Raw genomic sequence first — 25839 nt, 5'->3', positions numbered from 1 at the left:
ATTGCCAGTTTAGCATTTTACTTAATATTTAATCAGAAAGTTAAAGAAATTGTTTTTCTGTGCTTTAAAACTTTACTTTAAAATAGCTTCAGGAAAAAAAAAAAATGCAAAAACTTGATAAGTCCGTACTAGCTTTTTATAAATTCAAGTTTTATTTGGCTGTTAAATTCTGCAGTGTTTGTCTCCTGAATGATTTTAGACTTTATGGTACCTGTGTATTGTTTTGATTGGTTTTTGTGTTTTTTTTTTTTTTTTTTTGTTTGTTTGTTTGTTTGTTTTCAGATAGCAACTCAGATCTCTGTACTGATTGCTAAAGTTGCCAGGGTGGACTGCCCAAGGCAATGGCCAGAACTTATACCCACACTTCTAGAATCTGTGAAAGTCCAAGATGATCTTCGACAGCACAGAGCATTACTTACATTTTATCATGTTACGAAGACCTTGGCATCCAAGCGACTTGCTGCAGACAGGAAACTTTTCTATGATGTAAGTAACGTGATACAGTATTGCACAGCATAAGCAAACAACTTGTCTTATATGCTTGTCACGTCCCTCTGGTTAGCTGAAAATGAAATAATGGCAGTTACGTAGGCTTTTACATCTGCCCTTGAAACAGAAATGTGCTTACTTTGGGCATATGTACAATGTGAAGTGCTTGAAAGTCAATTTCTATGTGAAACAAATGTATTCCAAACTTTTATTCAATTTTTTATCTGATTTGAGTGTTTTTATAACATTTTGTATTGAGAAGCAGAGTTTAATCTGCAGTACAATCTGTGTACATTAGGTGTTTGTTAACATATTGTAAAGCAGATCTTACAATATATAAACTAGCACTGTTTTTGGAAGAGTGTCCTGGATATGTATCTCAATAGTATTTAAAAAATGCTGGATTTTAGACTCCGTTACCACAGTATTTTTTCCTTTATTGTCCGTTGAAATGTGTTTGTGATGGTTTGGCTTTCATCAGATCAACTTCTTTTTCCAGGTTAATTGGAAAATAGGATTTGAATGAAAACACCAAATTTTGCCTCATGGAGTTTGCATTTTCCATTGTGAGAGTTTGCTGTTCAGAATGCAAATTTGTCTTTGGCTGTATTTGCAGTCCAATCTGGAGTTAGCCAGTGATGTGATGTAATTAACTAGATGTAGCAAATTAAACATCAGTTTCACTGTGTTGTACACAATGGAGGAAAAAATACCAAAAACACCTTAATCTGAACTGTATATATCCACAGCTTTTTGAACGTCAAGTGGAAAAAGAAAATTTTTTAAGCATGTGATGCTATGATATTATTGACATATAAGGTTTTTTTTAATTTATTTTAGAAACAGCAGACTTTGAGGTTTGCTTCTTCTGTCTCCTGGTAAAGGGAATTCACATCTCTTAAGTGGCATTTGACTTCTCTTGGACAGTGGAGCTTTTCTCATGACAAATAACAGAGCTTTTAAGCATTTTTCCAATTTTTTGGTGACTGCACTTCAGAATATGTGTAGTAGAAAGAGAACAGTGTTTTTCATCCTAATTCTTACTTTTAAATATTCATAATCTTGAGGGGACATTTTACCTTTCTAATATTTCTCTGCACTTTTAAAGAAAAATAACAAATTGTCACATTTCACTTACTGTTTCGTTGTGGTGGTTTTTTTTTTGTCATAGGAAAGGAGCAGGCTTTCAAAGACTATCTCCTAGTACAGCTAGCTTGGGTATTTTTGACAATTCTTCACTCATATTTTATTTTCTGTTTCAAATTTCTTGAACTCCTTGAACTTCGGAATTAAAGGAGCAGTAAGGATGATGTTAATAGAGCTCTTGTATTTGTGATCGTATCCTCTTTGATGGTTTCAGCTATTGAACAAACTCATATGATTGTTTTCTTCTATGCAACAATTTTTTTTGATTTCTGGAAAGCAGTCTTCAATGAACGTAACATGTAGTGTTTGCCACATCTGATCTTTTGTATTTTGAGAACAGTATGGAACAGTAAAACATGAAGAGCTGAAGTAGTAGAAGAGGCAGTATTATTTCCATGAAGACACATTAGCAATATCATTCCCTACGATTTAATTTTTTTGCTTGAAAAATATTTATATTTTCTACCTGCTATCATGATTCTTTGAAAAAAAGCAAAACAAAAAAATTGTAGAAACTGCAGCTTGATGGAAGATATTTGAATGAACTAACAGGAAGTAAATTTGATACCAGATACTCCTATGTTTTCCAGAAATTACTTTTTTTTTTTTTTTTAAATCATGGAAGTGCAAAGTTCTGCACAACTTCTGTCTTACTTCTTTGATGCTTTAGAGGTTGACAACTATTTGAAGTATGGTCCAGAATAGGAAACTTCAATACAAATCCTCATGGTCATTGGCAGCCTATGAGATTTAACACTGAACAAGTCTTCCATCTTTGATTTTACCATTACTTTTCATCTTGAGCAGTTTTCACGTATGATAATACTTGATGGTTGTTCTTCTTTCATTACTACCACCATCAATCTTTTCCTACTTTATTGACTAAGTAAATTTAAGGCAGTCTAGCCCTGTGACTAGATCTTTATAATTTGCTTTATTGCAATATCTAATAGATATTTAAATGATTTCAAATGTAAAAAAATGTGATGGGTCCTCCTAATCGGTTAGTGCAGGTATTTGTGATTCTCTTTCCCCAGCTATTGTTAATAAAGCAGTTATTGTTTTAAATACTGTCAGTCATGCTATATTTTAAATTGTGTGAGTAGAAGTCAGAGTTCAGAGCTATCATAGAAATTAGTTTGTGGAGGCATCATTCAGTACAACTTGATTAGATAACATACATGTCAGTCCTACCTGTATTCCCAGAGTAAGCTGATTCATATGTTAGTGATGCCGTGAGACAAATTGTTTAATTCTAGTGAGAGGAGGCAATCAGGAGAGATTTGAGCTTTTGAAGCCTATTCTATAGCTAGAATCAGTGAAAAGCAATTAAGAAAGGGGGATTATATAGTTGCCTTTAAAGTGGTAGAGTCACGGAACAGGTAGCCTGGGAAGCAGCTGAATCTGTCATAATATATTTGAGATAAGACAAGAAGTTTTTTCCAAACAAGAAGTTTGGAAAACATCTTCTGTACAACTCGGTACAGCAAAGCAGTGAGTGAGATGCTGTTGTCCATATTATACAAGAAGGTAGAGTAATAATTTAAGCCTAAACTGGCCTTTAAAATTTACAAATTTATCATAGTAGGTAGATTTGGAAAATTACATACATTGTTGATCTTTCTTTTTCAGCTTGCATCTGGAATCTATAGCTTTGCATGTTCCTTGTGGAATCATCATACAGATACTTTCCTACAACAGGCTTGCACAGGGAACGAAGCTGCTGCCTCAAATTCATTAGAAAGAACCTTGTTGTCGTTGAAAGGTAATAATATCAAATTATATTAAATATGTTATGATACAATTCGCTTCAAATGATCAAGACTTCTCTGGTAAAGGGTCTTAACAATATGTCACAAATCCATGCCTATTGAGTAAACAGGCCTCTTTTGGCATGCCTTTAGCAAGGCAGGGTGAAGATGGTGCATTGGAAAAAGAATAAAGTACCTTTGTTCCTCTATATGCACTGTTCTGATATACTTGTGGGAAGAAGTCAATGTTTAAGAGATGAGAAAGAGGGGGGCATGACAAGAAGCATTTTTGTGTGTGTTATAATGCAGGTTTGCATCTGTCTGTCTTATTTTAAGCACATAACTGAGGAAGCTGATCAATAAGTTTGTGTTCAGTTCATCTTATGATCAGTGAAGAGATATAGCCATATCAGTCAGTTTAGATTTTTAGATCAGTTTAGACTGATGCTCAAGAATTTATCAGTGAAATGAATGTGTTTGTACTGTACTTTGTCACACTGAGGAAATAAAATATTTGTGTGCATACCTGCAGTGTGGTTGATAACAGTTTTCAGACATTTCAGAAGTTGTGGCATAGGGCTGCTTTGGGTTTCTGGCAGTAAAAAGCCTGAAAAAATTAATAAGGTGATTTGTGGGCCATATCTGACTTACTCCTTTTGTAAAACCAGCTCCTTAATGGGTGAATATGTAAAACTTCTGCAGAATTCTTCTCGATGATTCAGTAACATAGTGTTTTCTTAATTAGTTTTCATGTCATATATTGAATTTTAAAATAATTCAGTAAGATTATCATCATGGTATGTATAGTAGGACCATCTGAAAACCCAAAATTGATCTTTTATTTGGAGAATTGGAAGAAACACACAGCAACTAGGCATGTTATGAAATCTCTTGGAGCAAGGGCTGAGAAATATCTACCCAGTAATTTCTTTTTCTCTAGTGCTTCGTAAACTAACAGTCCATGGATTTGTAGAACCTCATCGAAGTGTAGAGGTGATGGTAAGGAGCATTCAACTGTTTCTATACTTACATTAGAAATCTTCAGTTATTGTTTCACCTTTTAGAGCACATTTAAAGGTTGTTTTATGCATGCCTGTGTAACCTTTTGGCTGCCTGGGCTGTGCTGAGCAAACAGAAATTGTCTTGGGGTGCATAACACCAAGTTTGCTCTGAAAGTAATGCCTCCTATTTATTTCCATGGAAACTACAACAGATTGAATATAGTAACACTATTTGGTAGAGCAAAATCTCAGCTGTAAAACATTAGTTTTCAATCTTGTCATCTATCAGCTGTGTATTTTTTGCTGTGATGAACAAGAGCTTACATGGTGTACTTGTAACAGTCTGCAGCAGTGGAGGTGACCCGCTGTTGCTGCTGCTGCTGAAACACACCACACAGTGCCTCACTGTGCTCACGTCCACTGTGCAGTTAGTCTCAATCAATGTTCAGTGTCAGTGAATGTCAGTGGGTGCCATTTTTTCCACATGATGGAATCCAGTGATACACTTCTCTTTCTTTCTTACGCTTACACATCAGACACCATTTTGTCGGACTGCCCTTCTGCTGCCATCTATTTCATGGCTTCACATTATAATGAAATATTGACAGGAAGGTTCATCCTCAACTGTCATACCACCAGCATCCACCTTCGATACCTTGGGCCAGTATATCAAAATAGCAGGCATTACTTTCGGAGCAGCCATCATAAAATATTATATCAGTCATGTGTATTAGTAACAAAACTTATCTTAATCTTTAAAACTTTTTTATGAAAACAAAAAATGCACAACAAAAACCCAGAAGTGCACACGTGGGACACGTGGCCTTGTTTTTGTGAAATGAACGCATCAGTCCCTGGTTTGATGGCAGTGGCTGCACTTCTTAGTGAGCTCTCAAGCTATCTGTCAGAGATTTTGGGTAAAATGTTACTCCTGTACTTCAGCCTTGAAAACGGTTGTTCACCGGTGAATGTGCTGCCAAAAAGCAATGATATGAATAAGGCTGACTGTAGAAAGAGGAATGTTTTTATTTTTTTCTCCTGTAAGAGTGGGCTTATAAAAGTAGAGAGAGACAGTCAGATTTTTAAGTTGAATGTCTGGCTGCAACCTTGTACGCTCCGTTTGAAAATACCCAGTTTGTATATTTACATATATTTGCCTGAAAACAGAGTTGCAAATTGCCAAAAAAAGATATTATTATCTTTTTTTTTTACGCTCTTGAAATCTGTTCCTTTAAATTCCTTTATCAAAACAGAAAATGCAGCTGCGTTTTTTTTTTTTTTTTGCTGTTCACAGGACTGTGTTCAGCCAATGAATCGAAACGCACACATTGATTTGCTGTAACTCGAGCTAGCACTGTGCTGCGCCCTGCCCATGTTCTGGCTGCAGCTTAGACAGCACTCATTACATGCTGCTGTTTGGCTGCTGGGGGGCAGTGTGGGTATGTGCCTGGGACTGGGCCAGTCAGTGGGAGGAACTGGTGTGGGGTAGGGTGGGCTGCAGTGCCGGCTGGGCCAGGCTGTGTTGGCCCATGGGTTGGGCATGTCTGTTTTGAAGAATGTCCTCACTTAATGATGAATGTAATGTCATATTTGTCCATGATTGGTATTTTCTGCTTACAAGATGAACGCTTGTGGTATGCAGCCCATCTATGGAAAGGGGAAGGAAAAAAAAAAAAAAAAAAAAAAAAAGAGAGAGAGAGAAGAAACCCAAACTTTTTCCTTACCCTGTCCACTGCTGAAAAGCACTCAGGAGTTGAGGCGCATTTGTATGCATCCAATTAGATGCTGTGTTCAAGAGGAAAGATTGTAAAGCATATGTCTATATTTTTGCATACGCATGTTTGCTGCTTATGTGGTACTAGCAAGGTCAGTTTAGATGCAGTTTGATAGCTACCTAATTATGTGTTTCATGGGGAAATTACTTGTCCACTGTAATTAATTACTTAATTAAAAATGATCAGGAGATGTCTGAGCTAGTAACAGGTCTGAACTGACTTCAGTTTTAGTAACTTTCTTCTCACTTTGTACTACAAAATAAGCTTAATCTTTAATCATACACTTTTATATTTTTCAGGGTTTTCTACATGCACTGTTCGAACGGCTAAAACAGTTTCTGGAGTGTAGTAAGTGTCTTAATGCTTGTGCCTCTGTTAGTTAAATACTGGAATTTGGATATAGGAATAGTGCAGTTATATCAAAAACATATTTTTGTAACTGCTGAACTAATACTTTAAATGGTTTTGAAATGGCACCGGAAAGATGTCAGTATAAATTTTGTTCCACCAAAAACTGTACCTGTTATAATGCCTATTTTGGAGAGAAAAAAAAAAATCTATTGTAAGTGATGGAATGACAAGATAGAAATGTTAAAATGCATAGATGCTACTAAAATTCAGGTAATCTTCAATTCTCTTGTTGTTTGGGAGAGTTTTATGCTCTTCATATTTCCTGGACTCTGCCATGTATTTTCGCAATTAGCGGATGGGAAATAAAGACCACATTTAGCTATGTGCATTTTATACGTGACAGAGCAGACAACCACAAGTTAACACAGTCGACAGAAGCATGAGCATAGCTGGCTAGTGTTACTTCTGTAAGGAAATTACCAGATGCATGCAGTAGTGGTTTAAGCTAGCAGCATTCAGCACCATTTGTCCAGTGTAAGCTTTTAATTCATGTGAAACTTGTTAGGGCATTCTTTCAGGATTCAGCAAATTTATTTCAGAGATTGAATAGAAATAGGTTCTTTTATTCAAATGAAAGTACTTAGCTCAGGAGCCTGTACTTAGACAAGAGGCGCTGGTCTGAATTCTGAGCTTTGCTTCTAGGAAAGCTTATGGAAACTGCCGCTGTGTTTGATGCCGGAGTAAAATTTCTGTTCGCTCTTCTAAAATACAAATGCTTCTGCATTCAGCTATTTGCTTCTTCTGCTGTACGATGGTCATATTCTTTCCGGCCCTTTGATTTTTGGCTAGTCTCCAAGTATTAAGTGACTTTAAGACCATCCCATCTGAAACTTGATAATTTTCATAGTTCCTTAAATCGTAGAGTATTCAAGTGTTCAGAGTAAACTGAAGTTTATTATTTCCACTTTCTTATCAGTAAGCTGCCTTACAAAAGCAAGCAGAACTATCTAAATTAAATTAGAGTTTATTATATCTCCTTTTTTTGCTTGTGTGCCCTCCGTATAGCTCTTTTCTATTTTTTATAAAAGCTGTGTCTTCTGTGTATATGGGCAAAACTAATAAGGATGTAGTATATTCTTTGTACGGGGACATTTTAATCTTTTGTATGTTTTTTTTTTTACTCCTTGTCTGTACTAGCATTTTGCTTGTGTTTTATTTTGTCTTTGAGCTTTTACTGTGAACTACGTTTTGTTCAGATCAGTTACAGTGAATTTCTCTGCTACTGAGGAATGATTAAATAACTCTTTTCATACTCATAACATTCTGTTTATAACTTTGAGCTTATTCTGCTATAGACTTCTCTCTGGCTTCTATAATCCCTGAACTACAAATAAAACAAGTTGTTCTCCATTATTAATGTCTTGAAATGTAGTTACCCAGAAATAAATGAGCCTGAAAAAATGATTGTGTTAAATATCTGATTTATCAGGTAGAAATATACGGACAGGAAATGTATGCAGAGATCGTCTAGAGAAGACTATAATTCTGTTCACTAAAGTGGTAAGTAAATTTTCTGGTTGCTGAATAACCATTTCAGTAGTAGCAGTCTCTTTCCAGTTATGTCTGTTTCTTAAAACCAGTAGGTCACAGATCTCTTAAAGAAAGGCAGGGTACTGCAAATTCTTTGTTATGAAGTACCCTCCTCTTTATTTTTTTTCAGAAATGTATCTGCCAGTCTTGAATCTGTTGTATTTAATGAATGGGTTTTAAATGTGTCAGGTATGTTTTATAAACCGTGTTGCTCGCAAGCTGGGCTAGTTGATAACAAGTATTGTTTTTCTTAAACAAAATGATCATCTCGAATATGAATCAAGAACTTAATAGAGAAATTAACTCTTCATTAACTGTAAATACTGATCTGTACCTAATTTAGATTTTCTATAACTTCATACAAATGAGCGAGAAAAACCCACCTTGTTTTTTGATAATGTATGAAGGCATTTATTATGGAACCTGCAAAAAAGTCATTTGATTTATCTTTTTTCTCCTCTACTTGCTTAATTTCAGCTTTTGGACTTCCTGGATCAACATCCTTTTTCATTTACACCTTTAATTCAGAGGTCATTGGAGTTTGCTGTGAGCTATGTTTTCACAGAGGCTGGTGAAGGAGTTGTATTTGAGCGCTTTATTGTACAATGCATGAATCTCATCAAGATGATTGTAAAAAACTATGCTTACAAGCCATCCAAATATATTGAAGGTACTGCTGCTATTTGCTAAAACCATTTTTTATCTTGAATATTTTGCTGGTAGTTGCCAGCTCTTAATTTCCTTCAAGGCATTCTTTTGAAATACATGATGCTTCAATACTTAGTAGTTAGTGCTTCTGTCTCTGTATTGGTAATTCTTATTTTGATAGTTAAAAGTATATGGGCATTGACTTGCAGAAGTCATTTCAAATTATGAGGAATGCTAATGTCTTTCCTTTAATTGTCTTAGTTTTTATGGAACTCATTTTTAAAAGTGTAAAGGCATGGAATTTGGCAATTTTCATCAAATAGTTTAATGCATCTTTAACTTGAGAAAAGTTTAATGAAATTATTAGTTAATTGCAAGACCAAATACTGAAACACTGAAATACAACAAAACATTAAATTTAAGGGATACAATGGAAAACAAAAGTTTATTTTCTATTTCTGTAGGACTGTTGCACCTTACATACATACCTCTGTAAACGGATAATGAAAAATAGTTCTCTTTAGCATTGAACAATATTCTTATTTTTTAAAAATTCCATAGTAGTTTGACACTTGCCCAAAATTAAAAAGCATTTAGCATTCTCTTTCCAGTTGTAGAAGGAGGTTTCATGAGTGTTGTATTGTCAGAAGGACTATACATGCCAAACATCTAAAGTCCTTCAAAATGTTGATGTATTTAACTACTCGTGTACTTCAGTATTATTCCATGATTCACAGAAGTGTTCTAAAATCCAGTTTTTGCAAGTAGAAATTTCTATTAATAATCAAAGTTGCATTTGAATTTTTGAAATAGAGGTGTAGTCACTTGAGGCATGAAGAACATAGTATATTCTAATAAAAGCTGTAGCACTTGACATTTTGACAATTCTATGATTTAAAAAAAAAAAAATGCAATACAGGAAAATCGTTTTTCTTAAGTTCTGACTGACATATAGTGTATATGCTGGTTGTATAGTAAGCAGTATTTTTATTGCTACTTTCTGTAACTGTGTTGGCTGTGCAGCATGCAATATTTGTATTTATTGCTACTTCTTATAAGCAGAGTTAACTCCTTACCAAAAAATACGCACTAAAAAGAAAAAAAAAAAAGCACAAAATACCCAAAAAACACCACTCTAGATTTTTAAGGTTATATTTGGATATGCTTTCTAAATAGCTATAAATGAAACTATTTGAAATCTGTGTGTCTTAATTGATTTCTTCAGCAATGCTATATGTAAAAGAATAATATGAGAGCAACAGCAAAACTGTTTATCATAGAAGTAGTAGCTGAAAAGCGTTGCAACACAATTCAGTCTGATAGTTCTGCTTGAGAACTCTTAAATGAATTTAGGAGTTTAACTTGCTATAAAAGAAAACCAAATCAAAAACCTGTTAATGAAGATCTGCCGTGAAAATAGCCTTTTTTTTTAAATGAGAATTTCTTATCTGTTATTTTCTTTCTAGTACTGTTTGATCAGTAAGCCATTTAACTGTAATCTGGAGTTTTATACATTTCATTTCAGATAGCAGTCCTGAAACTCTTGAAGCACATAAGATAAAGACAGCGTTTTTCACATATCCAACACTAATGGAGATATGTAGGAGACTAGTCACTCACTATTTTCTGCTGACAGAGGAAGAATTGACAATGTGGGAAGAAGACCCAGAAGGCTTCAGTAAGAAATATGTTGTGTAGTTGGCTGTAGTTTATTTGGATACTGGTGTAAGAGTTTCATATGCACATTGCTTCTAGAAATTACCTCCTATAATAGTTGTTAGTTTTTGGGGTTTTTTTGTTTTTTGTTTTTTTTTTTTTTTTTTTTTTTACTGTCTTACATAAACAAATGCTTCATCCATAATGTTTCCATAATATGAGATTTCTCAGTTGTCTGTGACATATTATACATTTGCATATCTAAATACTAAAGTTTAATTGAACCACAATTGAATTGAAATAACGCTTTCTTCTTTTCTTTGTGAAATAATAGCTGTAGAAGAGACAGGAGGAGACTCTTGGAAGTACAGTCTCAGAGTGAGTGTTTCAATTTGAAATAAAGCATTTGACATCTGTGAGTGCACTTTTACCTAAGAGAGATGATACTTGGTGGACAGATCAGCTTACACTTAAAAAAAAAAATTAAAATTTCATTTGAATTAGTATAAATTTAACTTCGTGTGTTTACCAGTATTGAAACATTCTAAAATGTACTGGAAGCTTTTTTCCCATGTTTCAGCATGGAATTTGCTTCAGCATTTGCATTGTGTACTATGTGGTGGTTATTAAATCCAGTAAAAGTTTTCTCTTGTTTAAACTGTCTTTGTCAGATGTGATGAATGAAGAATATTTCAGATGCATCTGTACCTTTTAGTTCAGATTCTAGCGTGCTTTTGGAGTAAATCTCTGTTATCTATGCTATGCTTTGCTTTGCAAAGAGAACTCAGCTTATTTGCTGGGATACTTTCAGATTAAAACTAGAAAAAACAACCCTGCACATCTAGTGTCTTCCAAAATGCAAGTATTCAATCATATCAATTGATTGGACCAGAAATAATTTAAAAACAAAAAAAAAAATAGTGAAAAACTGAAATATTTACAGTTGCTGGCTTCTCAATTCTTGCTGTTTCACTCCACCAATCCACTCTTGTACTACAGAGCTTGCTAATATAGACACTTTCATCAAAATCTTATATACTATATAATATGAAATGGTATATTACATTTTAAATTAGGGGCTGTGGTGTAAGATATTTGGGACATGTGAAATTTAGCCTAAAATACATTTTAATTGCCCTTATTTGATTCTGAAACAGATTCTTTCAATTTTTCAGCCATGTACGGAAGTTCTTTTTATTGATATTTTCCATGAATATAATCAGACTCTTACTCCTGTACTTTTAGAAATGGTTCACAGTCTGCAAGGTAAGTTGTTTAAAACATACAGGAACAAAAAATGTAGCATTCTCTGCCTTTTATAAACAGTTTATGAACTGAAATTTCTGTGAAATGTTTGTATGAAACAATTTTACCTTCTGATATCGGATGTGGTGAGTGAATGTGAGTGCATTCATGTGGTATTTTTGAAAGCATGTTAGTATTTTAAGATTGCTAAACTTGGTGTAAGGAAAATGCAGGTTAGGTAGAGGTAATTCTAGATGGCTGACAAAATTTGGAGCATTTCTATTGCTGTGAGCTTTCAGATTTTCTTGAGAATGGTCAATCAACAAGTTTAATGAAAGTTGTTTTTAGCAGGGAACTTTTCGATCTTGCAGGGCTTTATGTTATTTTGTGTTTGTGTTAGTTCTGCTGTGTTTATGCAGAAGTTAGGGAAAAATAAGCCTTTTAAAATGAAAGCTCAAATTATGCTTGTTTTTGGAGAGTCAAGAATACTTTCTAGTTCTGAAGAACTTACTCTAAATGCTCAGCCTTTTTTTATACAAAATCTGAAGTCTTCATATGCTGAGAAAAGATTCAAGTTTGTTTTTTTTTTTAATACCATTTATAGTGGCCATGGGAGATTATCAGTCTATCACTTTTTCTCCAATCATTTTGGACTAGGTTTTGTAAGGTTGCACTGTACTTGGTTTATTATATTGTTTTGCGTTTGAACTTTACGGAGTGGATCAGTACCTACTATTAAATAGAAATCACACTCAGAAAATAAGAATTTCTGACTTCACATCCAGAATCTCTTCTTACGTATCTTATGTCTATAAGTTTCTGGATGATTTGCTATGCTGAAAATAGTATAAGGCTCATTACAAAAGGTTTGGCAGTTAATTTGTTTTCCAAGAATTAAAGATGCTGCTTTTACGCTAAGAGATGTACTCATGCATGCATTTCTTGCTCCTGTTGCCCCTAGGAGTAACCCCTAGGAGTAGAATATTTCCCAATATTTTTTATTTGAGACCTAAAGTACTATATGCTATTTAGAACATATTAATTCTCAAGACTTTGGAAAATGTTTACTTATGTTTACTTTACTACGAACATGTCCTCATGCGTATATAGTATTTGGGAGCTAAGTCCAGGTAATGACAGCTGGCAGTAGTACCACATGGTACACACAGTCTTTTCTTGTTTGTGGATTTTGAGTCTGCTCATAAAATACAACCTTCTGACTTTTTGTTGCTATTAAAATTGATCAGCTCTGAGAAAATGAGTCAGAAGTACAGTATGAAAACAGATTTTATTTCAGTGCATTCACTGAAAAAGACGTCAAAACTGAAATACTGAATTGTAACTAAAAATAGTGAAGCTGTCTTAATTTACAGCATATCTAGTTCAATTATAAACTCTTAAACAGTTTTCTGGCATTGTTTTAGTTATACCTTTTTCTTTAACTATTTGTCTTGTAGGAACTACCAACTTGGAAGATACCAGTGCTATACTGATTAAAGATGCTGGTAAATTAAATTTTGCTTTACCTTTGAAGGAACAGAGCTGCTGTTGTGTATGTGCTTGACTTCTTAAAGATTATATGAAGATCTATTCATGTAATAGAAGTAATGATACGAGTTACGTGAACTGCAACATGTTCATGAAGATGTTCTATCCATTTTAGAAATTGAAGTATTTTATGTCAAAAGAATTGTCCGAGGGCTGTAACAGAACCATTCTTTATAGAATGAATTCTTCATTGTCCGTACAGCTTTTAACTGCTTTCAGCAGTCTGTAAGTTTTCTTCTGTCATGCCTTTTGCTAAAACATCCATGTTCTTGATAGTGTTCTTGTGAGTATATTCATTAGTTTTATTTTCATTTTTTCAGACAGATTATCTTTTTTTTTTTTTTTAATTTGCCTCATTATTTATAATGAAAAATGAAGCATTTGAGCAAACAATAAGCATAACTATTGATTTTCTCCAGTGTATAATGCGGTTGGACTGGCTGCTTATGAACTATTTGATAGTGTGGATTTCGATCAGTGGTTTAAAAATCAACTGCTAGCAGAACTTCAGGTTTCTCATAACAGGTAAATATTTTGAACTGTTATGTATTCCTCATTTAAACATGGATTCTCGATATAATTCGGTAAGATACAATGTCTCATTATTGTAGACATGAAAAATGATCGGTATTGAAACGTACTTGTTAAATGACCATAGTATGAAATATGAGTAGGTAAACAGCCACTGATGTGATTATGAAGCTTGCCTTTTGTTGATAATATTTAAGCTGTTATCAGGTCCACTTTCCATGTTCTATTAAGATATTATAAGCCTTCCGCTTTCAGCTATTTAACTTGATTAAGCTTTCTCAGAACAATCAGATTTTGCTTTTCTAAAAGTACTTACTTAGGCCTCCTGAGTTTCCATAGCCTTTTAAGCAGCCAGGTCTCACTGAAGTCTGTGGAAGTGATTTTTCTGTGAATATCTTAGCTAAGGTAGCAATTTGTTCTTTTGTTGCTCTCTGTTCTCTTCAAGCATAAGCCATCTGTAGCACTCTTTGGTTCATTCTGCCAGAAATAAAATAGGGAAGTGAGGGCAGATTTGTGTTCGATGTGTGAATAATTAAAGCTGATTCTATGTAAAGTGTACTATATAGACCGTCTGCTAGGGCTTTTGCTTCCTACCAAATTCCTCTTCAACTGGATGACCTTCGTATGAGTACCTCTTTCCTTTAGTATCTATCTTATGGTATTTTGAAAGATAATTTTGGCATCTCAGAGCAGAGATAGAAAGACATCACTGTCTGTCTCAACAACTGTTTAGAAGTGTTCCTCCCTATTCCTCAAGCTGTCACCCTTCTGCCAGGTAGCACAGTAAATGCTATTACACGTGGTCTTATCAGGTGGGTTCCAAATCACCCTTTGACTCTGATTAATTAGGTTTCATTTTTTTCATTAGTCATTGAAAGTGACCCTAATGTCCTTTGAAAACCTTTCAATTTATCTTCTGTATTTGAAAATTCAGATAACTGTTATGTGTGATAAAATGAAATATTGAACTAATTTATATGCTAATGCCTACAGGAACTACTACAAATTTTAAGTCATTTTCTGCAAGGAATAAGAGTTACTAGTTGACTTTTTTATTTTTTAATGGCAATTCTAAGCATATTCTTGGCAAACACAGATGAATTTCATGTGCAGTGAAAGATGCTGCTAAACTCAAGAAAATTAAAATACTTGCCATTACAGTACACTTTTTTTTCTATTTACTTACATTTGGCTGTATAAACTTGATTTAGAGTTGTAGAGTAATTACCACAGTTGTTTACTTGGTGTCTCCTAGTATTTTCCTTTTTTTCTCATTAGTCTTACTTCATAAAACACGATTGCAGCTTCATTCTGCTGCCCACCAGTGGTCAAGCGCTATAGCGCTTCGGCTGAATGTCAGAAGAACAGGAGAAAATTCAGATAATGTACATATGCTTAATCCTTTGCTGCTGTGCTCTAGCAGCACTTATCTCTGAATAAAGCTGCCAATTGTATTTGTAGCTCATGCTGGCTTTGGCATATTTATGGCATCTACCCATATTCCCTAGCGTAAGTGAAAACTGGCAGAAATCCTCAATGGCTGATTTAGTTATATTTATAGTAGGAAAGACACCTCATCACTCATCATACTGTTTGGGTGGCATTTGTGATAGCTCAGGGTGAAATACCTATGGGGACAGGAGCTTGCAGTAGATGTCAGTCTGTGACTTGAAAGCCTTGCTTGTATGAACAGCTTCTATTGCTATTGTAACTGGAGACTACCAAGGCAGTTCTTACCCTGGGGTTTTGCAGCTGCTCAGTGAATGCATGGTGAGAGCAGCACTGCTAAGGCTTGAGCAACACATGCAGTGTGTGCAGCGCAAAAATTTTTTGAAACCCAAGGACAATAGATTCAAGTTAGATATAAGGAAAAATTCTTTTACGGTGAATGTGTCAAGGCACTGGAACAGGTTGCCCATTGAGGTGGTTGATGCCCTGTCCCTGCAGACTTTCAAGGTGAGGCTGGATCAGGCCCTGGGCGACCTGACTGAGCTGTGGTGTCCCTGATCATTTCAGGGGAGTTGGACTAGATGGCCTTCAGAGGTCCCTTCCAACTCTAAGGATTTTATGATTCTAAGGTAATGAAAAGGGGTCATGTTAGAAGTACTGCTTTAATGGCAACTTCAGGAATAGATGAGCAGTTCAGATAAAAGAGATTAGAGGGTATGATCTGCTCTTCCACAGATGGTCACATTTTACGCAATCATGATAATCACCAGCTAGCTTAAGTTTTGGAATGAAAACCTGGGTGCTGCTAGCAGTAACCAGAGGATTTGCTGCGTTTTGTTTTCTTTGAATATCTCCAGCTGTTGTGAGAGTGATAGTGATATCAACTATGACCACAGCAGTCAGTAACTAGCTAAATCTTTTCCAATCTGAATTATTCTATGATTCTGCAAGGAGTGGGTGTTTACAAAGAATGCGTATTGGAGGTATGGACTGTGCTACAAGTATCACCAAAGTTGAGAACACTTGCTATTGGCAGACAGCTATATACTGCTGTCAAATATTATTTAAAACTTCTCTTCAAATGATAGTGGTTAGAAAACTATCCAGACTGTTTTCCAGGAAAAAAAGGAGTACTTTTTTTCGACAATCTGAATTTGATGATGTTGCGTATCAGGCATGAGTATTCCAAGAATGGAGAAACTTGTTTTATCACAGGTGCTTAAATAAATAGTAGGACAGGTGTCAGGAAGGCTATGTCATCTGAAAGACATGCTTCAGCAGCATTTGGTAGGAAATTGTTCCTGCTTCTCTGTCACTCAGTCAATCTCAAGCAAAAATAGAACGTTATTCCTCATTAGCTTTGTGTTCCAGTCTGATGAAGTGCTGCATTTATGCTACTTTGACAGCTTCCATACTCTCTGAAGATGTGCTTTATCAATTATTTTATAGTTATGGGAATTTTTAATAAATTAGATTTATTCAACGTAAAGAAGAATCAGTAAGTTGTTTAAATTGCTGTCTTGATGACTTACAAAGCCAGAATTGTATAAAATGAAAAATACATTGAAGTAATGAAGCAAAATAGATTGTTACTTAAAACCCTTTGGTAGGATTTGTCTTGCCTAACTCTTTATGCCTGCAAGTTAAATATTGGTCTTAAAAAGCTAAATCTTTTAATAACAAATTATTTTAGAACAGCAAGTGTGAGTTAATGAGTACTTTTTTTTTTTTTTTTTCCCTTCTACTTTGAGATATAAACCAATACGCCGACGAGTAATTTGGCTGATTGGACAGTGGATTTCAGTAAAATTCAAATCAGACTTGAGGCCTATGTTATATGAGGCAATTCGTAATTTGCTTCAAGACCAAGACTTAGTGGTAAGTGTAACTAAGTGATGTTTTCACCTGTTATCTAAACAGTGGTGATATGTAAATTCCATGCTTTCTGTAAAACTCCATAACACTACCTTCTGGGAGAGCCCATTTCTGGAATTTTGGCAACAGTCATGAAACCAAATGTTAAGATGCTCGCTAGGTGATAATTGTGGGAAAATTGTTGTCAGAAGCAAATCTGTGGTGTTGTTTTTATTTCTTTAAACAAAGGTGTGAAGTATCTTGTGAGAAGTCATTTATTAACTTGCAGATACTTTGTGTAGATAAAACAAAGTTGTTCTGTTATACTGTCGAAACAGAAATATTTCTTAAGCATTGATGTAGCTGTTCTCTGCTGGCCAAATACAGGAAACAGCATTGATTGCTAAGCCAGTTGAATAAAAACTGGAGTTTCCATTTACCATCATGTAAAGTTAAGTTAACAATCTGCATTCCTGTTTGTTTGTTTTAAACTCTGCCAATGTTTACCCAGCAAAGAAGACCAGAAATCCCACAAGAACAATCAAAAATGAAAAGCAGAGCTAGCTTGTTATTTAATTGCTACTAATTGGCAATCCAGCAGCTCTTTGATTCCATACAGCTTCAGCAGAACAGCATGGATTTCCTTGTCAAGTATGTGACTTCAAAGCAAGAGCTTTCCAAGATATCCACCAAGAAAGAACATGCCACTTGTGGAATTTATCTATTTGCTTTTTGTGTAGCAGCAAGACATGAGATAATACCAAGTTAAATTCCTTCCGCTTTATATGAGTTTTTGTCACAGGCTAGATATTTTGTTTATTTTTTTCTTGACCTCTATGGTTCTGCTTGAGCAATTTATCCAGGTAGTATCTCTGGGTGCTGCAAAATGAACTGTTGAGGATCCTGAAACAAAAACAAACAAATGTGTCAGAGTAAACTAATCTTCTACAGGGCTGTAGAACAAGCATGACAATTGAATTATCAAAGCAACAGGTTTTCAGATACTGTGCTGAGAATCAGAAAGTTTAATGGACATAAGGTTGATGTGTCTTGACTTTTGTCTTTCAGGTCCGTATTGAAACAGCTACAACTCTGAAGTTAAATATCCTTTTATTAACAAAGGTGCTGGTTAGACATTTAACAGAGGTATTCAGAGTTGCTGAAAAATAGTGAGCTTTAAACTTACTGCCTTTTTTTTTTTTTTTTTTTGACTTTGTTGTTGTCACATATCCATTAAATGCTTGCTTATTGGAGTGTTGTATCTATGTGTAACATGTATTACTTTCCTTAATGGCTATGTACCCGTAGATGACTTTGAATTCAGAACTGAGCAGTTCTTACCGGTAAGGTCATTTATATGAATGTAATCTCATGTGCTGGTAGATTTATGGTTGATGATCTGAGAGGTCCTTTCCAACCTTGGTGATTGTATGATTTCTGGAGGAAAGAAGGAAAAACAATGTAATTTCCCGTTTCATTTGCCTGAATGTGTATGCATTTACTTGTACTTTGCATAGGGCAAAACATGTAAAGATTCATACTGCTGCTCTTAATATTTTTAATGTGCAGTATTCAGTCAGACAATTCTGAATTTCTCTATTGTGTGATGATTAGAATTTCCTGTTGTTGCTTTTATTGATATATATTTGATATATATCAATATATATGTGTGTGTGTATACATATATATATATATATATATATGTATATACATATATGTGTATATATATATATATATATATGTATATGTGTGTATATATATATATATATATATGTCCTGTGTTATCAGGTGCTAAGGTTTTTCATACTGAGTTGGTATGAATGCTGTCTTTAGTGAATACATCCCCTTTCCACTCTAACTTACTTTCAAGTATGTCTGTTTCAAACAGTACATTCCAACCTGCTGTTGCACGTCTATACTAAATATAGATGTGTTGTTAAAATAATGCCTTAAAATCATAGACTAGTTGTTCTCTTATTTTGGTGTTCATTACGGTTATTATGGCTGGCATTAAGTAAACAGTGAAATGCTAGCTATAAATACAGCAAAGATTTATTTTCATAATTTAAATTTAGCTTTGCATTCTCATTGCATTATGTACTAATTGAAATTCTCTTAGAACAATCAACCAATTCCAGGATTTAGGGTATAGATTCACAAAAAAAAAAATGATATTTTAAGATGTCTTTTCCAGTTCAAAATCTGAATTTTACCTGTTGACCCCCAAAACTGGATGACCATAGCTTTGCTCTGATCAAAACTGTGTTTCTTCCGCGGAGGTGATCTTCAGCCTTATGCAATTTTATTTATGATGTTGTAGTTACACTTATTGAAACACCAAACTGATGTATGTTCACAGTGATTACATATTTGCACAGTGTATCTGATTTCTTTATCTTCTTTAAACTGTGAATGTTAATTATGCGGTTTTGAAAAAATAGCATTTTGCACACTTTATCATTGTCTTTGATAGTTCATAAATGTCTTAGTATTGTAAGCACACTGAAATACTATCAATTCACATCATCAGTTGCATTTTTTATTATCTAATACTTTATTTTTTCTTTTTCTTGTAGTATTTGGAATCCATGTTTACACTGCTCTTTCAGCTTCTTCAGGAAGTAACAGAATGTGACACGAAAATGCATGTTCTTCATGTTTTGTCTTGTGTGAATGAAAGAGTCAATGTACAGGTATTTTTTTTTCCAGACTTCAAACATTATTACCTTTGTACTAATACCACAGAGAACTTTTTAAAAAAGTTTTCAGCTTGTACAAAATTAGTAGATAAATGTCACTAGTTACTAGACTGGTTTCTGTTACGGTGGGTGCCTGTAGTATTTACTTAGTCATCATCTGATTTTTAATTCCTTTTGTCTAATATTGCTTTTTTTTTTTTTTTTTTCCCCCAATTACTACTAATCTTTTAAAACTTTGTTTGGCCTGGACTCAGCTTTTGGAGTTCAGAATGAATTCTACTGCTCATTATAATGTAGTTCTTGCAATTTTGAAGAAGTTTCTATTTTCTACTCTAATCATCTAGTCTTATATCTGATCTATAGTTTTATTGAACTTTGCATATTAGGAGACATGTTGGGGGACAGAAAGCTTTACATTCCCAGAGACAGTGTATTTCGATTTGTAATTTCTCAGTGGTACGGATAAAGATGAGGATTATAGGAAAAGTGAATATGACAGATTTCCTTGCCTTTGTACATAGTATGAGCTGTAGGAGAAGTGGGAAAAACAAGTTGAGGGAGTGTCTTTACGAGTCTAATGTTAATCTATTTGTCTTCTGTAGTACTTAATTCTAATTTAAGTTATTGTAGAGCATAGCAGAAAAATTTCGGTTAGGACAAGCGTCTGCTCGTTATGTAATCCAGTGTTTGCTCACATCATGATTAATGTCAGATTATTCAGGACTGTTTCTAGCTGAATTCTGGAAATCTCCAAGGATGGCAATTCTGCAGTCATTGCTTTTGAAAGAAATACTGTCATTTCATCCTAACTGTGAGAAGAGCTAGCGGGTGGCTGTTGTTTCAGAGGGAGTGGCGTTGGTGATTTCCTTTCCATTTTTGTCTTTATCACAGGGTAGATGTAGCACTCCAGTGATTCTGTGTTTCTCCCTGGAGCTGGCATTGATAATTAACTTATTGAAGAAAAAATGAGTGGGAAGTAGTGACTCATTTATTGTAATTTCCAGTAAAAATTATGTATAATTTCTTTCAAATACTTGTCTCAATTTTGATCTATATGGAATCACTTACAAAAAGAAAAAAAGCAAGAATAGACGTATTTTTCACTGTTTTTGAAAGCTTCTTGGATTTAGAATAAGTGATTTGGGTGTATAGGATGTAATTGTTTCTGTATTTAAAAATTCAGATACATAAAACCAGTTAAATTTTGATGTTACTCTTGTAGCTATTGTATTGAATATGAAATATTCAATATATTATATATATATAATATATATATATAATTATATATATATAATTATATCAGAGCGTGAAAATAGTGTTATAGGCATAGTTTATAGGAATCATAAAATGCTTAATTCAGAAAACAAAGAAGAATACTGAAAACAAAACTCAACTTGTGAATTATTCCGCTTATGGATGTTGAGTGAATAGAAATATATTAAAAATGTATAATAGGTGACTTCATGAATATTTTGTGTAAAGCTCAGAGTATGTGGTTCTATACTGAATTCCTTTTTCTTCCAAAAACATGATGGTGGTGAATGTAATATTTTAACAGCTTCAGATTAATGTCCTACTGTGGACACCTGGTGTGTTCAAAAGTTTCTTGTACAGTGGCACTCTGCAACCACATTTAGATCTAAAAGGATTGTTTTTTTCCTGAGATTGCAGTAACTGTGTTGTAATAAAGATGTGTATCATAATGAAAAGGAATCGTCTTCAGTTACCAACTTAAGTTATAGTTTGTTCCCTGTTTTCTACATAAGCATTATTGTTATCAATAGTTTGCTATAGATTGGATGGTGTATTTAAACCACTGTTCAATCAGAAATCAGCTCAATTGCATAGTAAAGAATACAGTTTTAGGAAGAGGAAAGTAAATTAAAGCAGATGTATTTTTTACTATGACAAAAGTAGCTCTTAAATATCAGAAACAATGTTGGGGATAAATTAATGACCTTGTTTCACATGTTAAGAAACACGTTTGTGTACTGAATTTCAGATACGACCATATGTAGGATGTTTGGTTCAGTATTTACCTCTCCTTTGGAAACAGAGTGAGGAGCACAATATGTTACGGTGTGCCATTCTAACTACCTTAATCCATCTTGTTCAGGTAAGGTGTCAAAAGCACACAAAAATTGCTTGTCTCCTTCAGTACTCCTGAAGGAGAGTTGCCTGTGTTTTGTATGTATCATGTTTTTTATATATGTTTATATAAATAAATATGTAATGTTTAGATATACTTTGGTTTTAAATACTATTTCTAAATGCTGTTCATATTGCTGTTGTTCATAAATGCTGCATGTTATTTTCTTAAAATAAAAACATGGTGCTGCAATAATGGAGATAATCATGGTTAATGTTAAACATTTAACTGTTTTGCTTCTTGAGGCTTGTTCAGGAAATGCAGTTCTGTAATCAAATTTGCTTGTGTTCTGGAGGATTGAAATTTTGATTTTTGCAGTCTTACAATTGAACCTCTTTTATTGTCCATCAAACAGCTCGTTCTGTCTTCGTTTCCTGTAAGGCATTAGGAATGTCAATCTCTTCTTAAACAGAGTATATGGTTCAGACTTGATTCTGTAGTGGAGGTGCATCTCTTTTTCCCATTGTGTTCCATTCAGCTCTTGGGGATTCAACATTCCTTTTTGCATACTTTATGCAGAAAATAAGCAGTTTCTAAATCACAGGCCAACAGATGAGCTACATGGATAGTGTGGCTTTTTAAAATTTGGGTTTTAATTCAGCTTATCATCAAATGTTTGTTTAAATTCTAACATTTTGTCTTAATGTCTTTATGAGTTTCCTTTGGCATTAACTAATTATGGGTCAACATGTATATTTAGCATTTTAACCCTTCTATTGTTGACTATTTGTTTTTACCATTGACTTTTTACTGTACAACCTCGTCCAATATAATTTTTTTATTTTTATGTAGCATGTGGGAAAAAATACCTTAACTCTTCATAAGTTTCCCAGCTTTTATGTTCTCTTGTGCTTTGTGCTTGTGTTTTATGGAATAGAGATAATAGCAGTTTTGAACCTACTTTGTTATATAGTAGATTTGTATCACATACAATTGTATTTCTCTTTCAGACTTTTTTTCTTCTTTTGAGAATTCATCTGTGCTCATAAGCTTCATTTTTGAGCATACTTGAATATCTCCTCTTTTTCAATATGTTTTAAAATGGAATAGTCAGACCTATCAAAATGTCTTTCAGTAGGAACTACCATCACCTTGCCTTTGTTAACAAGTACATCTAGATGCAATAATAAAAAAGTAATAATGCTGGGAAGAGAAGTGAAGATAGTGATTCTCATACCATTTTTTTTCTCCTGCAGTTTTTTGATTATCTCTTTTTCAGCAAGTCAGCAAGTTGTATTAAACTTAATATTACCAGAATATGTTGTTGGTATATAACATTAAGTATTTCACAGAATCATAGAATGGCTTGGGTCAGAAGGGCTCTCAAGAACCATCAAGTTCCAGCAACCCCAGCACAGGCAGATTTGCTAACTGCTAGATCAAGTATTTGATCAGGTTGCCCAGGGTGCCTTCCATTGTGGCCTTGAAAATCTCCAGGGACAGGACATCCACAAGCTCCTGGGCAACCCATTCCAGCACCTCACCACCCCATAGTTTTACCTATTGTTTACAGTTGCCTGTAGTTGCCTATAGACTTGCTTTTCAAGATCCAGGGTAGTGTTTTGGGTGGTAGCATGGGGCATGAGATCTTTTGCCAGCCATCCAGTGGTTGCTTCTGCCATTGTAAGCCCATGACATTTGCCATGGTGAGTTTGTCTGATGTAATCCACCTGCCAGGCATCCTTGTGTTCATACTTCAGTCATTCTCCTCCACACCAAAAAGGTCTTAGCTGCTTAGCTTCCTTAGATACAGCATATGTTTCACATTCACAGATGAGCTGTTCAGTGGTATCCATGGTCAATTAAATTCCTTGATCCCAAGCCCATCTATATGTTTTGATTGATGGCATGAAGCACCATGAGCTCACTGATGAGCTCAGTTTTCTTAGGTAATGATTCTGCAAAAAATCAGTAGTAGTTTCCAATTTAAGAATTCAAATCTCCATAAAATGAGTTTCAATTTGAGTGGTTACCTTGAATTCCCAGCCTCCCCCGAAAAAATCATCCAACCAAAAAACAACCCGATAAAAACAACCAGAAACTTGTTATCAATCTGTGAATCTTTGCTTGACAATAAGAGAAAGATAAGTCCTCCTCCTGATTCTCAGAACGTATAAAAAGTTTTAAACTGTGCCGAGGTCCAAACATTAATTTCTTTCTTGATCTTTAATGTAATTTAGGCATTTACTCATTCACTACTTGTGAGAGCTGTGGCTTTTCTGAGGAGTATGACCAGTGAATCTTATTTAGGGAAACAAGAGTTTAGAACTTTCTTCTTGCAGACTGTTAATAAGCTGCTTTTTCTCAAACAAACAAACAAACAAACAAACACCCAGAAAACATGCAAACAAACAACTGAAGACTTATTGAGAGAAATCTCAAGCATTTTCATGTATGAAATGAAGTTCGGTGTCTGATTTCTTAAATGGATGTTTACGCATATGAATAGAACAGTATCACATATCTTTTTCAGTTCTATTCTGAAAATGCTTAAGTTGAGGTTTTTGAAGCATTTCACCTTTTTAAAAAAATGTTATTTACTTTTATAGGGCCTGGGAGCAGAAAGCAAAAATCTCTATCCTTTTCTACTTCCAATTATTCAGTTAAGTACTGATGTTTCCCAGCCTCCGCATGTCTATCTTCTGGAAGATGGTTTAGAGTTGTGGTAAGAATATTTTATTCCTACTTGTAAGTGTTTAATTCTTTTTTTTTTTATATCCCCAGAAGAAAAGAAAGAACATAACTCTTAATACAGTTAAAGCTTTTGTTTATGTTCTGGATAACTTAGCTCAACATCATCTTATATATTTTCTCAGAACAATGGAGGTTAAGAAGTCAGTAACAGAAACATGATTAAAATTAACTAGTTCAGTAGGAGATCCTTTTTCACATAGTTCATAGCAAGCTATGGTTTTATATTGGTAATAAACAGCAAGACAAAGCTGACACTCTAATATGTATACAAACTAACAATTTGACACGCTTGACTTGAGCACAGTAACCCACTGATTATCAGAACTGGTTGATGGAAGAGATACTGGAGTTCACATGGATAAAATACAGAAGTTACTTTAAAAATTCTCATGCTCTCTTGTGGCTGAGGATTAAATGTGGTACTATGATCTGCTTGCCATAGGGCTAATTGCTGATGTTTCTGATGCAGCTGACCCTCTGAAGGGAGGAAACTGTTACTAGTCCAAATTCAGCACAATATAATTTTCCAGTTGAATAGGAATATATTGAGTTAGTCTTGAAATAGCAAGGGATTCCTGAGATCAGAATTGTAGATGAACAGTTGTAGTTCAAATGCCAAACCCCTAAAAGATCAGTTTTATATAAGGCAAAACTAAGGTTTATAATGCTGTCGGTGAGAGGGAAACAAATGTGAAGTGCATTATGTTCACAAAACTTAACACGAGGCTTAAGATACCAGATCAGGACTTCTGTGTTACTAATATTGATCTTGAGATGATTATTCCAATGCCTATGCTGGAGATTGTATGCATGGTTTTTTAAGATGTTCCAGAGCAGGTATGTCCAACCTGTAGCCCACAAGTGGCCCTGGACAGGTAGTGATTAGCCCAGTTTCCTGTTGCTGCACCATAATGGAGACCCAGACAAGTACCCTTCACTTAGCAGCAACCGAAATGTAGACCCTTGTTCTAGAGCGTCAGAGTGATATGGGATGGAGCTGGCAGACATTGGTGGGATTCTAACTGCTTCTTAAAAGAAGAGCAGGAGGCCAGCTAAGATATTTACACAGCATATGTCTGGTTGGATGGGGCCTTGGGCAACCTGATCTAGTATTAAATGTTGGAGGTTGGTGGCTCTGCCTGTGGTAGGGGGATTGGATATTAGTGATCCTTGGGTCCCTTCCAACTTGGCCATTTTGTATAAATACAATAATCCCACACCTAGATCTGAACACAAACTGGAATACATTGCTGTGGCTTTAAG

At 34.6% G+C, this 25839-nt stretch overlaps 1 protein-coding gene across 1 annotated transcript in view; it reads left to right on the top strand.

The window, feature by feature from the left end:
* Nucleotides 1–25839, top strand: part of IPO11 (importin 11) — a 66599-nt gene that overhangs the window by 5020 nt on the left and 35740 nt on the right. The window contains exons 4-20 of the mRNA XM_042825996.1: nt 283–486; nt 3268–3400; nt 4327–4385; nt 6462–6510; nt 8003–8073; nt 8581–8773; nt 10277–10429; nt 10742–10785; nt 11583–11673; nt 13110–13157; nt 13620–13725; nt 16932–17058; nt 18103–18136; nt 18337–18377; nt 19611–19727; nt 21736–21849; nt 24432–24547. Of these exons, the coding sequence (XP_042681930.1) occupies nt 283–486; nt 3268–3400; nt 4327–4385; nt 6462–6510; nt 8003–8073; nt 8581–8773; nt 10277–10429; nt 10742–10785; nt 11583–11673; nt 13110–13157; nt 13620–13725; nt 16932–17058; nt 18103–18136; nt 18337–18377; nt 19611–19727; nt 21736–21849; nt 24432–24547 (1700 nt within the window). The remainder of the gene's footprint in view (nt 1–282; nt 487–3267; nt 3401–4326; nt 4386–6461; nt 6511–8002; nt 8074–8580; nt 8774–10276; nt 10430–10741; nt 10786–11582; nt 11674–13109; nt 13158–13619; nt 13726–16931; nt 17059–18102; nt 18137–18336; nt 18378–19610; nt 19728–21735; nt 21850–24431; nt 24548–25839) is intronic.

The sequence above is a fragment of the Centrocercus urophasianus genome, unplaced genomic scaffold, assembly GCF_019232065.1.
Source record: "Centrocercus urophasianus isolate 14NV4802_14NV808 unplaced genomic scaffold, USGS_Curo_1.0 seq_25, whole genome shotgun sequence".
In the NCBI taxonomy this organism is placed as follows: Eukaryota; Metazoa; Chordata; class Aves; order Galliformes; family Phasianidae; genus Centrocercus; species Centrocercus urophasianus.
Note: the sequence above shows the minus strand (reverse complement) of the source record. Positions and strands in the feature narration are given on the sequence as shown.